This window comes from Trametes versicolor, assembly GCF_000271585.1.
Source record: "Trametes versicolor FP-101664 SS1 unplaced genomic scaffold TRAVEscaffold_1, whole genome shotgun sequence".
Classification (NCBI taxonomy): Eukaryota; Fungi; Basidiomycota; class Agaricomycetes; order Polyporales; family Polyporaceae; genus Trametes; species Trametes versicolor.
The window spans coordinates 3,535,566-3,549,202 of NW_007360321.1; the positions used below are offsets into that span (position 1 = coordinate 3,535,566).

Consider the following 13,637-nt stretch of genomic DNA (forward strand, 5'->3'; position numbering starts at 1 on the left):
TCACAGGCTCATGTCAGGCCCTGTCAAATGATTTTTGGATACAAAAGCAAGACGAACCTTACTCCTATCCTGCTCCACGCTACGACTGTATGTTGATGACGAATGTCGGCGGACCATATGTCAGGCTGACATGGAACGCAGCACGCTGGGAAGGTTGTGAGAAAGATGGCCTGACAAAGAGCACGCAGATAAAGGGGCGTATGATATTTACCGGTTCGCGGATTTTCCTGACGTCGCAATTCGTTCCTCTCCTCCGTGCGCGCCTTATGCCAGAAACAGGCAGATGCGCAACCACTCTCGCAAGCCTATGAAATCGCGCGAATAAACGTTCGCCGACCGTAGATCGCTCCCAAGCGGTGTCTCCGCTCGAACACGCGGAAACTAGCTCGCGCCCTTCCCATGCCATGGTCCTAGCCCGGCCGCCCGCCCCAAACCGGGGCGCACGGCCTCCGCGGACGTGCAGACGGTGCAGACGCGAACGCCCCATACCGGGACAAGCTCGGGCTGCATCAACTCCGACTAGAGGTGTTCGTGGGCGGCCCTGCGAAGGCTGCCGTAAATATTGGTGTGCTAGCGCGGTCCGTACGGACGTGCGGCCGCGGAAGGATGGGAAGGGAGCGCCGGACGGGGAGACGTACACGGGCTCCATCAACGGGGTCTCGGACATCACTCGCTGCTCGGCAAACGTGCACGCAGGGAACGCCTGCGTGTCAGTTCGCTGACGGGCTAGCCTTGTTTAGCGCCCGGTGGCCGGGGAGGTGTTCTTGCAGCTGCATCCTGCACCAGAAGCAGGGCTGGCGCGTCGCTGGAGGAGGAAGAGGGGTATTGGCACCACGGTGGTGAATCGTTTAGAATGCGATACAAATATGAGGCGTTAGCCGGAGACGACGCACCTTCCTCTTTGCACCACTCCCTTGTTCACCAGGGAAGATAGTGGGCGACACGAGGACCCGTTTGCCTCTCCACGAATGTTTGGGCGGTGCGATTGCCTAGAATAATCAACAAAGGCGTGAGCACCGGGCTGTCCTCGGATCCCGCACGGTCCCTACAATCAAACACCACGCAGCGGCTGCATCAGCGGTCGTCAGCGCAGAGCACGAAAAACACCGTGATTTTCGTGGGTGCATTTTCAAGCATTACAAATGGCGGCGTAAAGGAGAGAGCGCACTGTACTGATCTGCACGCCGGGGCAGCAGGAGGCACGCCCTGCGCGCGCTGTGGGCCGCCATCACCGTGCCGGATACATGGAAATTCTAGCGCGAACGGTGCCTGCGGAAGCCCTCGCCAAGGCTCGGTAGCGTGCATCGTTGTGGCTCGCTTGGGGCTCATCTGCTCACCAGCCCGTAGTGTGGGAGCCGGAGGAGCGGTGGGGACGAGCTATGTGCGGGGGCCAGGCGGTGGATGGAAATCGGCGTGCGACCGCGATACGCCATCTAGAAAACGTGCAGAAAATTAACGGAGGGCGGCAGAGGGGCCAGATCGTCGCGACGGAGCGTCGGGCTGCTGGCGTGGTGCCCGGAGGAGCGCTGCGCTCTCCGCGATCGGAGGGATCGTAGCGGCGAAGAGTCTGAGGATTGTAAAGAAGCCGCGATTGCAGCGAGCGCATGTCCGCCGCTTCCGGGCACATACCTGCAAATTGCACAATCAACCCGAACTGTCCCAGAAAGTACAGAGGCAGCCCGGGCTCTCTCACCGCAGACGCACGCATTCGGTGCGCAGGGCTGAGGGGGACGCGGAGGCGAGGGCCCTCGGTCCGACGCGCACGTAGCACGGCGAGCACCCCATAACCTTGTTGCAGGGGCTTTTCGCTGCAGACCGTCGCGCGCGGCGTCTTCGAGGCCACCCACCGTCGAGAGCATGAGACCCGCCGCGAGAAGCTACGGTCGCGTGCGGGAACTTGAATGGCGCCCCCACATAGGGGCCTGCACATGTGGGCGCGCCGTCCTCGCCATCCGAGTATACGCGCGGCGCGCGGGTACAGCAGCCGCACGTCACCGGGCGAGGAGGCTGGGGGCACGGGGGAGAGGGACGATTCGGCGAACGCTGCGCGGCGTGCGCTCGAGGCTCACGGTGGGACCCGGACGCTCCTGTTATCGAGTGGGCATCGCCGCTCCGGGCTGTGTGGGGGCCTCCTGGGAACATTCTATGGACTTGTGAAGCACCGGGGACAAGCATCGTGGAGGTCACTTGCAGGCTCGGCGCTTCGTCTTGGACGGAATACGTGTTCCCGGCAGTTCGATTACTCGCAGAGCAGCGCGGCACGCCGTACACGTACTTCGTATACCTTCCGCTTCGGGCCTTCTGCTGCTCTGCTCTGTAAACGACTGCAGCACCGTTAGAAAGGGGATGCGCTGCGCAGAGAGCGAACTGGACCAACCTCCTCGGCTACATTAGAGAGCACCGCCACAGAGCAGAGGATTTGAGGGGGGCGGGGGCGTACGCGACGTGGGTGTATTTTCGCCTTTCTGGGCCGCACCGCCAGTCATCCGAGAGAAGTCCCCGAGAAGTTCCAGGGTGGCGAGGAAGACGCGTCTGCCAAAAAGCTCCGTCCCGGCCCTCACATGCGTGCGCTGCTCCCGGGGGTGGGCCCGGGAGCCTGAGGCGGGTCTGCCCACACACCCACCACACTCGGGGGCAGAGAGGAGGATCGGTCGGGGAGATCGCAGCGCGTGCATGGCGGCTACAACATACGGGGGCAGTCACGGGTGCGCTGCTCGCCGATGCCATGGGCCATGGGGGGACGCACCACATACAGCGCGGCGTGCGCTGGGCGAGCCGGGTGGCCGGCTACTTGGGGGCGGGTCATAGGGGCGGTGGCCCGTGTGCCCGCAGAAGGAGCCCATGGTGGTTCAGAGCAGAACAGGTGCCGAAAGCGTAGAGTTGGGGATGACTCGTACGGCGTATTGTACGCGTGTTCTCGCCCGCCCCGCACGCAAGCGCGTTCTCACTCGCACACAACCAGGGATGCACGCCCCGGCAAACGGCGAGCCCGACGACGTGGGACGCCGCGCCACCTGTAAATGTCCGCTTCAGCGAGTCTGCCACTAGAGCTTGCTCCTCCGTCGTCCGCGAGAGAACGAGCGGGGCTCACCTCACCTCGCCGCGCGCCGCGCACGCGAACCTGCATGGGGTGCGCGCGGCGGCCGTGCGCACGTAGCCTCGCGCCCTTCCGAGCTTCGTTTTCCCCGATGGGTCCCGGGGAACGACGTGCCCGGCGTTTGTAGTGACGCACCTCTATCGGACGAGGAGATCTCTGGCCATTAATGAAGTGGGCGCTCGCGCGCGGCCTCGCCTGTGGCCCCAGGGCGTGAAGCTTCCGCAGACTACCGCCGCCGCCTTCCGCGGCGTGCTGCAGCGCGCGCGCTCGGCCCGGCAGGCGCGAGGCGTGCCCGCTGACGCTGCAGCGTGTCCGGCTCCGCCTTACATAAATCTGCACTTTCCTCTGCGCCGGGCGCGGTGCGCTCGCGTTGGGAGACGGTGCGCGCGTACCGCACGATGGCCGGCGCGCCGTGTGAAGGCTGAAGTGAGGTGTGTCCGTCGTTCGGCGCGCTGGTGTGCGGCGTCCCCCCGGTCGGGCGCCCAGGGTATCTCGCCGTGCAAGGTTTGTCGGACAGCGCGATATTTGTGGCGGCGGACTCGGCCTTGACGAGGAGGTGCTGACGGACAGAGAGGGCTCGCGGACCTCGAAAGAAAGCAGGGCGGCTCCGCGTAGCATCAGTCTTTTGCAGTGGCCGCGATTGTTTGAGCAGCGTCGGGTCTGAAAGGACGCGATCGGCCTCGCGGTGCAGAATTTGGGCCGATTGCATGCCGTTCAGGAGTGTGTGGCAGGTCGGCGGCACCCGCGACGCCTGCATGTAATAGGACGGTCGTCATCCCTTCGGCCTCAGAGCTAAACTAGGCACCGAGGAATCCCGAAGGCGGTTGAACGTTGAACGTTCTGACCTCACCTTTCCAAGTGCGCGAGGAACATTGCAAGGAACGTGCTGCAATGCCGCATTGGTGAGGCCGCTCATCGGGAAGTGTGATGCTGTCGAGAGTCGAGCGTGAGCCGGAGGACTCTGGATAATATTCGGCGGCGTTCAAACAAGACACCCATAATGATTTGATCACTGTCGTAAGGCAGCCAGGAACGGGCGGTGTCATTTCCGTCTCCTCATCCAGAGTGCACCCGGGAGCCGGTATACGGAAGATCAGTATCCTGGGGAGACTGCGTGGAGGTCATATGTTTCCCGCGGTGCGCCCACCACTGAACGCCCGTGCGAAGAGGAGAAAACAGATACCCATTAGACCAAGTATGGGGCTGCCTGCTGGTGATGGTAGCCGCACAAACGCCGGGGGCTGGAGAGCCGGTGGAGAGCAGGCACGGCCGACCGATAGCCTGGCTTGAGGAGCAGCCGGGAGGTGGTGGCTGAGGGCATTCTGCAGTGTTACGTACAGGGTCCTATGCAATGGGAAGGCTGTCGGAGCCTATCACACGACGTTCGCGGCTGCAGAGACTCTTGTGATGACCGTAGGACCCTGCTGGAAAGGAAGCGGCAGGGCCTGGGCTGCAGGATGTCCGGGGAGAGAGAACGGAAGGGAGGTATGGCGGATACCTTCGTGGGGTGATATCGCCGCGAGGATAGTTGGGTTATTGGACACGGGGCCTGCAACGTTGTCGGATTGGAGCGTATGGAGATACGGCCGTCCCGGGATGAGGTTGGGGGCGCGACGGGTGCATATAGGTAAGGAGAGGAGGAGAATGGGGGTGCCTGAGAGCACACTTACTCGACTGTGCTGATGGTTCGCGGCCGGGGAGTCGGCGATGGCCGGTGCCTCATCTGTGCATCTGGGATGTTAATGGGTGCCTCGAGTTCACGGCCGCGCGGACGGCGTCGCGGCGTGTGGCACGAGCCGGGCGAGGAGCAGAGCGCGTCCCGGGCGAAAGAAAGAAGGTGTGGGAGAAGGTGCGCGGAAGGAGAGAAGACCGCCCATAAAGTCAGAAGCCCGGGACAAATAGGAAGCACCCAACTACCGCCCACGCGCATTCCGGGGTGGACCGGCCGCATTTGGCAGGCGGCGCGAGTGTGGCCCCAAAGTGGCCAGATACGGACACATTCTGGGGCAAAAGGGCGGATTGTGGGCGGTGTTGGTGATTTGATAGAAATAGCGGGGGCGGTCGAGCGCGCGTGAGGACGAATTCTGTACGCCCTTCTCTGTCTACGTCCACCACTGCCCGTCTCCGTCAAGGCTCCCGCCCGGGCTTTCCTTTACGACCTTGCACGATCTTCCACGACGTTCACAACTCGCTTTTTATCTTTCCGACCCGCCTCAAGCCCACCACGAATCTCGTCTTCACGACCCCTCTCCCGCTTCCGTCTTCACGCTTGAGGTCCGTCCCGCCTCTTATTGTGTTTCCCCCCGCAGTCCCGCTCATCATCCCCCAAGATCTGCACATTCTATACGCTCCCTTCTCCCACTTTGAAGTCCGTAAGCTACCGCCCCTCCGACGCGCACGCGCGACTCCGATGTTGACCTCGCCTGCCAGCAGTCATGGATAGCTGGAGAGTAGCCGTTCTTGGTGATGGTGGTGTAGGAAAGACTGCACTGGCTGTACAAGTGAGCACTCTCATGCGCCCCTCTCGCCACTTTGCGCGCCGAGACTGAAACTTTGACCCCCCCTAGTTTACGCTCAATTGCTTTGTTGGTACGTCCTAACGCCTCCGTTCCTCGGGTGTGTGCTCAAGGCCAGTCTTCCTTGCGGCGGTCTCCCACAGAGGTGCGCTTCCTCCGTATATTGAACTTTACGTCACGTCCGATGCTAACCCCGCACCAGACTTACGACCCCACGATAGAAGACGCATACCGCAAGCAACTCGTAGTCGACAATCGCATGTGTTTCGTGGAGGTGATCGATACCTCGGGCCAAGGTGCGTCTCCCCGAGCCCGTGCGCCGACCGTCGCTCATCATATCATGTGTCACCAGAGGAGTACGCGACGCTTCGTGATCAATGGGTCAGGTAAGCTCCTGGTATTCCTCTCTAACCCGGTTTGGATGCGAATATTGCCACAGGGAAGGCCAGGGCTTTATCCTGGTGTACTCCATCGCGTCCAGGGCGACGTTCGAGCGACTCGACGTCTTCCGGCAGGCCATGTTGAAGGTCAAGCGTCAGAAGCCGGTCTTCATGCTTGTCGGCAACAAATGCGACAAACAGTTCGAGCGGGAGGTGTCGAGAGAGGAGGGTGCGGCGCTGGCGCGGCAGTTCGGCTGCGAGTTCCTAGAGACATCAGCAAAAACGGCGCACAACGTGGAACGCCTCTTCATGAACCTCGTCCGGCTGCTCCGCTCGACGAAGCAGCAAGAACAAGGAGTACAAGGTCCCGTACGGTCACCGGAGAAGGAGAAGAAGCGCAAGTGTATTATCATGTAGGGCACATTCAGGACTATATAGAACTGACCCATCTCTCCACCTACTTACCTCCTTTTATGATACCACGTCCTTCATCTTCCTCTTCTGCTGGGTTTATTACGTCTTCGGGCTCCGTTTTCGAGGGTCATCTGCGCCCTCTGACGATCTTCTCTGCTTTTCAATGTACATATATCCCCTCTCACGTAAAGTGGCTGTACATTGCTCAGGACGTGCGTTTTCTGCCCAGTACTCCCCCGCCGACCGTCGTGTGCCGTCTCGTACTTTCAACATGTGCGTGATCCTCATCTCGCCGTGCAGCTGATATCAAGCGCCCACTACCATCCAGATATGACGCCCATAGCAACTGTCTGGCGTGCATATACTGCAGCACACACACGCGACGCTGACATTTATATGACAGATGGATATGCGCTATCAGGACCCGCGATCCGTCTCGGGGCGTAATGCAGGACGAGACCGCCCCCCTACGCGACGCGCGGGGGTCACCTGGACCGCCCCGGCATGGCACATGCGGCAGTAGCCTTCTATCGATGTCGTCTGCCGCACCGAGGTATGTGTCCCCACGCGTCGGTCAGAGGATGGCGCGAAGCGGCGGCTTCGACGATGGGCGATGGGCAGGGGCGGTGGGCACACAATAAGTATGATGATGGCCTCAGCCTGCATTCTGCAAAATGAGGTTCATGTGTGGCGGGCCTGCGGCCGGGCATTGCGAATGTGGGGAAGCGGACGACGTGTGGCCGGTGATGTCGATGTCGATGGCGAAGGCCGGGGAGGCTGCGGCTCGCGAGCACTGGGAAGGTTGGTTCGTTGGCCCGATGGCGAGGCCCCTCTTCCGCCCTTCTCGGATTGCGGGCTCGACGTCAGGCCTTCGAATACGCGCACATATGAGAGCCGTCGCCGGGATGCCGTGTGGTTCTTAGTTTGGGCGTGGATGCAGACGAGCATGGTACAATGCTTGCCGTATGCGTGCACGGCAGTGCACTCACAGCAATTGAGCCGGCAGCATCAGGATGAGTTGCGGCTGTTGCTCTACGGCTCGTCGTGCATCCTCAACTGTCCAGAAAGCATACGGAGATCAGTTGATGCTTAAAGGCATAGCGGACTGCGCACCGTGCTTACGTTGCGTCAATGCACGCCGTTACGTGCCGTGCCAGACAGCAGCCGGGGTACCTGTTCATTGCCCCGCATCGTACCTGGCAGATCCTGATGCAATACGTACGTATCCGGCCTACGGTTGCGCTGCGTGCCCAACTGTGGCAATTGTGCAAAATGTGCGTGCGCGGGCGCGCGCCTTTGTGGTCGCCGACTCGCGGAGATGCGTTCATGTATGCAGCTGCGCTGAAGCACGCGGTCTGCGAACGTTAAGTATGACGCTCGCCGGCCACCTGTCGGGCCTTCAGCCCATCTGCGGTGTGATTCCCTGTTCAGTCCCAGCGTCAGAAGGGCGGAATGTAGTTGGCTTGCTCCGGCCACATCGGAACTTTGCTCCCAAGAAAAGTGGTGGCAGGGTACCGAGGCGTAGGTTTCTGTGTCTTGTGCGTCAACCTCCTGAACGGCAACCTATACAAGGCACACTGCTTGCCGTATGCTGTGGTTTAGAGGCGTATATTAGCGACGCGCCCGCAGGCAGCAGACGCATCCAGGTATATCTACACACGGGTCGACGTACACTCTATCACAGTGGCGAACGCACCCGTCCAGCGTCCAAGCATCCGTCCGTCCGTCCAGCCGGCAGGAGGAGGCCCGGCTCACTTGTTGTGCCACAGCAGCGTCCGCAGGCTATTCCAGTGCTCCGAGTCGCGGTAGAGGTACGTCATGGAGTTGAACATCCCGGGCTGCACGGTCTCCCCGCGCTCGTTGAAGAGCCACATGACCGCGCCCCAGCACACGGCGGCGAAGATCGAGAACTGCGTCGCGTCTGGGGGCAGCGGACGCGTGCCGGCCGCGGGCGGCGCGGAAGAGGAGTACGGCGTCTTCGCGCGCGAGAGGAAGGCTGCGACGACGCGGGAGCAGACGTACAGAACAATCTGGCGGCACGGAGGGACGGGGTGAATATGGGGCTCCACACACGAGCACAGGACTACTCACCTGCTCGTTCACCGCGCTGCGCTCGCCGAAGACGACGTACCCGCCGATGAGGCCGGCAATGAACGTGTCGAAACCGCGCTCCTTGCCCCCGTTCATCTTCTTCTGCACGAGCAGCAGCGTCTTGTACAGCGACACGAACTTCGCGAGGTTCAGCGCGTGCTGCTTCGTCGCGCGGTAGATCGCGCGCAGCCGCGTCTGCCAGCTATTCCCGGGGCACGGCCAGGTCAGCAGCCGTGTCTGTGCCGCAGAGAGAATAATACGCACTCGCCGCGGCCGAAGAGGATAGCCATAATTAGCGCATGGGGGAACCGCACTTTCACGCCGTATACGAGGCCGTTCCGCGCACCCTTGAGGATGGCGAGGTAGTCGTGGTAGGCGGGGTCGCTCAAGATGGCGTCTAGGCTGGACATGGTGGCAGATCAAGCGGACGAGAGGGTCTGGGGTTGCCCCGCGGGGAAGAGCAGCAGGCTGTATAAGTGAAGCTGAGAGAGGTGTGCATGGCGCTGGCACCACCGACCACAGAACCCGGGGTTCTTTGGCGCCGGCCTGATCTATCACATGTATTGACGCCGCGGGCGTTCTGGCAGAGTTGCACTCGCTCCCGAAAGTAGAATCGGTGGTACGAGCCCAATACGACTGAATGGGCACTGAACATAGCCTTGACACGGGCGCATGTTTCAAGCAGAGCGGCAGGTACAAACACACTATTACAATAGATACAGATATTGTGGGAGCATATCAACCGGCGACTGCTTCACTTCTTCTCCGAGTCGTTCGACGCTTCGAAGAAGTCGTCTTTGAAGTCAAACTTGTCGTGGCTCGTACACTCGATCTGTAATACGCCCGAGCACGTTAGATCGAGCAAAGCACATCGGGCGCATAAAGACGTAGCACGTACCCCGGACTTGCTTGCGTCCGCGAAGTAGGCGTCCTGCTTCGTCCTGAAGACAACGAAGCGCCGATAGTTGTCCATAATGACCGGCTGCGTCTGCATACGCAGCAGGTCGCGCACAATCTCCTGCTCGATAGCGGCCGGGAGGTCGGCCTCGGATGTGTTCGCGAACTGCTCCGCCGCTAGCTTGAGACATTCCTCCAGGATGCCCCGCGCATCCAGCCCAGCGACGCGGATCATGCACCGTGTCCAGAGGAGGTTAGAGTCGTCTTGTGCTGGTGGGTCGAGAGTAGACTGGGGTGCCTGCAAGAGTGCCACCGAGCCATCTTCGATCGCCTTTAAGAGATCTTCGTAGACGAAGTTACCCCTGCTCCACATCAGTCGCCACCACGGAGTATATACTCGAAAGTTCGACTTACTCGTCGTAGACTTGGAGTGGATGCACGCCTTGACAGCACAGCTTCGCGACCATGGCTACGACCGAGGGCAGCACATAGCATTCCCACATCGGATGCTCTGCAATTTGGCTGATGCGTTGGAACAGACGAAAATGGCCTTGAATGATCGCGGAAGGCGTAAATGTTACGATGCCGCCTGTCAACGGAGTCAGCGCGAATCGAATGTACCACGAAGGGAGAGCATCGCACCTATAGGGTACAGTTCTCGCACACCCCAGCGCTCCCTTGGGATGCTGGGATGTGTACCGTAGGTGATAAACCGCCACTCTGGGTACTTGCGCCTTTCGGCCAGCGCAGGGAGACAGTAGAGTGTCGCCAGCGCGCCGACGTGCACAAACACAACGCGCCCATCCGCCTTGTAGCCGACGTTCTTCGACGCGCACGTCGCCAAAACCTCCTTGAGTAGCATGGTCTCGTACCCGGGACCAGAGCCGGAGTGATCCCCGGGCACATACCAGATGCAGTACGGGTGATTCGGTGCGGCGACGAAGTCATACAGGCTCTTCGGAATTTGCAGGATGTGCAGCGCCTGGTAGAAGCGGCGCTGGGTGACTACCTTGCGCCCGGCTTCGTCGAGCATCGGAATGAATGCGGGATCTAGAGTGACTCCCATAGTCGAAATCCTGTTCTTCCAATGCAGTTTCTGGAAGTCCTTCGCCTTCAGCTCCCAGGGTACGAGCGCTGCTTGCAACAACGCCTCGCCGGCCGAACCAGTAGGCACATTGAGGAACTTGATCGTCTCGGGGTGCCCCGAAGGGAAGATAACAAGCAGTGCGACCGACGTCTCCTCGATGTAGAGATGCGCATAGCAGAACTGTGGCGCGTCCAATCAGTGATGCTCATGAGCAGGTACAACGGAACAAACACTCACGAGCGACCTCTTCATCATGTAGATGGCAAGTTGTTTGATAGCATCCGTATCCTTGTCTTCTTGAGGCGCGACCTTGGCGAACTGTTGCACCCGCGTGCAGGCCTCCAGGAAGACAGGGAGTGAGGCGATGTCGTGAAATGCAGAAAGGCGGAGGCTGTCTCCCTTGACGCAAATGCTGAACCGCAGGCCGTTTGGCAGGGGTTCTGTGGGGTCATGGAGAGAAATCTCGCAGACACGCTCCGCCCTTTCACGGCTGACATCCATAAACATCTCGCCCGACCACCTCCACTTCTTGGCGATGCTACCACGCTATCAGGGCGATGTGCAATGATGAAGAGGGAAACAAGCACTGACCGAGGCAGCGGTGGAGCCTTCGTTTTGCCAAAGGGCCCAGGTGCACTAGGTGTGGTTGGTGTCACTGGCGTCGTGTCCTCGCTGGTAATCTCATTAGTAGGTTCCCTCGAACACAGACTATCTAGCTTACTTCATCGGCGCTGCCAAGCTGAGACATGGTGAGCTCAAGCGTGCTAGTGAACACAACGGCATAACTTACTCTGGAGGCATGATTCCTGCCAAAAAGCTCTCTGCTTCTGCAGTCGGATCCTTGGGCGGTAGCTGCAACGAAGTACGCCGAGGAATCGGGACCATTGGACGCCTTACAACCAATACGTCAGTGAGTCTGTATAGTTTGAAGGTTGAAGATAAGTACTTGAAGTCGGTTGTACGAGGAATCGGGACAGGAGCAGTCGAGCCAGTTGGTGTCGGAGGCTCGGCGGACACAGGTGACTGGACGAAAGCGTTACCCATAGAGGTCCGCCTGGGTATAGGTACTATCGGTGTCGTTGGGCTGTCTGTTTGTATAGGGGAAGGCGCGGCAGCAGCAGTAGCACTCTTCTTCTTGAAGGACATGGAACTCAGGTCGAGCTTCTGTGTAAATGGACGTGTCCCGGGCCCATCCGCGCCAGCGGTGGCTGGGGCGGGGGCAGCTGCAGGTTGTACCCCACGTTGGGCCAAACGGGCTTTCGTCGAGTTGCCTGCGGTCCCGGTGATGACCATGGGCATTTCTTTGATCTGCCGTTTGCGGTGGCGGTTCGCGCCCACATCGTCCACAGAAGGCCTCTTCATGGGAATAGTTGTGTTCTCCTGCTCTGCACCAGCTGCGCTTGCAGATTCCGGTACGGCAGGTGCAGCTTCTGGAGATGACGGTCCAGAGAAGAGAGACCCCCCAGACTCGTGGTCGGAGTCCTGCGCAGGCTCTGGCAGTTTAACAACAGGGGCAGTTTTCTTGAGGGAACCGTCAGATTCACGACGTTAAATGCGTTAGGAAAGCCTACCACGGCTGATGGTGCAGAAGAGGAAGCGGACGCCACTCCCTTTGAAGCGGCTGCCTTGGGTTTGCTGTATTTAGCTAGTGGCACGTCGTCGTCGTCAGCCTCATCTGACTACGATGATGTGAGTGAGTATTTGTATTAGCCAGAAGAGTGCAACAATTGGACTCACGTCTGGACTACTTAGCTTCACACGCTTCTTGCGCTTGCGCGGAATGGCGGATAACGGGGCATCATCTGAGTCCTCTGCACGGTCCTGAGCTATCAGCTCCGTATGTATGCATCGTGGGAGAGGTCATGTGGACATACCACTCCCGACTCGGGCTTCTCTATAACTGTAACCTTTCGCGGGCGACCCGCCTTCTTGCCTGTGGATGACTTTGTGACATCCTGCACGGTGAAATGCCTCAGTATCTGCATCGTAGAGACGTATGCGGTGTATCGGGCATACCTTGCCTTTCGACGTTGATGGTTGTTTCTTGATTAGTGGAACACGAGAGGTATCTTCTGCCCCTTCTTTGATACGAGCGATAGTCGCTTCAAGCTCATCCTCCTTATCCGCCCGTGAAGTAGTACCGCTGTCTAAACTCCTAGCAAAGTACTTCTTCTCCCGCTCTACAATTATGTATCAGTGGGCTGCATCATTATGTATGAATACACTGACTGATCCAACTCGGAGTTGCGTGTACGGTATACCCTTCGTGATAGTCATTGTCGTCTATCCCGATGTCGTCCCAAAAGCTGTCCAGGAGACGTTTACAGTTATTCAGGTTTCCCGCCGGTTCCCACCTAAACGATGGTTGGGATATGTCTAGCGCGCACACTGCATAACACTCACGTATCCTCTGATGAGTCATAGTTGGCCCACTGCAAAGCAAGTTGTGGACATTTCTCAAGCTTGAGTGCAAAAAGCACGAGCAGCATACCTTCACACGATACTCCTGTGGAAGTGAAACTACATGAGTAACTTCCGCACTTAAACTATGATCATAACGTACCCATTCCTCCTCTTTCGTTACCCTTGCGGCTTTGATGACCTCTACCAGCGAAGGCGAAGTGAGCTTGTAAGTTCACCAAAAGTTACATGAGCGGAAGCTCACCAACGACAAACTGAGGTTCTTCTGAGCTCTCTCTACTCGCGCGAGAGGTCTTCCTCTTCTTGCCCATTCGCGGGAACCGTTGAACACGACGGGGAGAGTTTTAAGGTCCCAAACACCACGTTTGTGCGTCCGAAGGTGCTTGCTGCCTCTGGTGGCGCAGATCGGTGCGCTATGGACGGTTTCTCTTCCCTGGCTGAATTTGGTTCGCCGGTACACAGTGCGCAGAGAATTCCAATGCACGCAAGGGGGCTCTCGAGGGTGAAATGAGAGAGAGAAGACGTGTTATGTATAGCGTGCTAGAGTCTGGGTAGAGAAGAGTGGCTGCTGGATCCGCGCCCTGAGCGCGACCGCGTCGGGTGGGCGTCCCGCGCTACCCGACCCCATACACGCGCCTCGGCTGCGCTGCCAGGACAGATCTCCGTCTTCTACGACAACGTCCACCTTCACGTCCCTCTCGACGCTGTCGCTAGCATCTGCGCATACAAAGATA

General features: G+C 59.4%; 3 protein-coding genes across 3 annotated transcripts; 1 reads left to right on the forward strand and 2 right to left on the reverse strand.

Annotated features, from left to right (window-relative positions):
- The first annotated feature begins 5,198 nt into the window (after positions 1-5,198).
- TRAVEDRAFT_140206 (ras protein) lies at positions 5,199-6,589 on the forward strand. The gene is made up of 7 exons (XM_008034971.1): positions 5,199-5,371; positions 5,428-5,465; positions 5,531-5,598; positions 5,665-5,686; positions 5,814-5,909; positions 5,966-5,999; positions 6,053-6,589. Exons 3-7 carry the CDS (start codon positions 5,533-5,535, stop codon positions 6,408-6,410), a joined length of 576 nt encoding a protein of 191 aa, XP_008033162.1. The 5' UTR covers positions 5,199-5,371; positions 5,428-5,465; positions 5,531-5,532; the 3' UTR covers positions 6,411-6,589.
- Positions 6,590-8,000: 1,411 nt separating this feature from the next.
- TRAVEDRAFT_25925 (peroxisomal membrane protein 4) lies at positions 8,001-8,940 on the reverse strand. Its single transcript, XM_008033693.1, has 3 exons — positions 8,763-8,940; positions 8,499-8,700; positions 8,001-8,437 (listed from the first exon to the last, which is right to left on the reverse strand). The coding sequence occupies exons 1-3, from the start codon at positions 8,906-8,908 to the stop codon at positions 8,159-8,161; spliced, it is 627 nt and encodes a 208-aa protein (XP_008031884.1). The 5' UTR covers positions 8,909-8,940; the 3' UTR covers positions 8,001-8,158.
- Positions 8,941-9,198: 258 nt separating this feature from the next.
- Positions 9,199-13,444, reverse strand: TRAVEDRAFT_140212 (uncharacterized protein). Its single transcript, XM_008034972.1, has 18 exons — positions 13,148-13,444; positions 13,046-13,086; positions 12,974-12,988; positions 12,886-12,914; positions 12,712-12,836; positions 12,499-12,662; positions 12,357-12,437; positions 12,220-12,303; positions 12,054-12,161; positions 11,429-12,003; positions 11,273-11,374; positions 11,204-11,221; positions 11,074-11,154; positions 10,720-11,020; positions 10,038-10,662; positions 9,810-9,984; positions 9,397-9,757; positions 9,199-9,330 (listed from the first exon to the last, which is right to left on the reverse strand). The coding sequence occupies exons 1-18, from the start codon at positions 13,212-13,214 to the stop codon at positions 9,253-9,255; spliced, it is 3,030 nt and encodes a 1,009-aa protein (XP_008033163.1). The 5' UTR covers positions 13,215-13,444; the 3' UTR covers positions 9,199-9,252.
- Between the last annotated feature and the right edge of the window lie 193 nt (positions 13,445-13,637).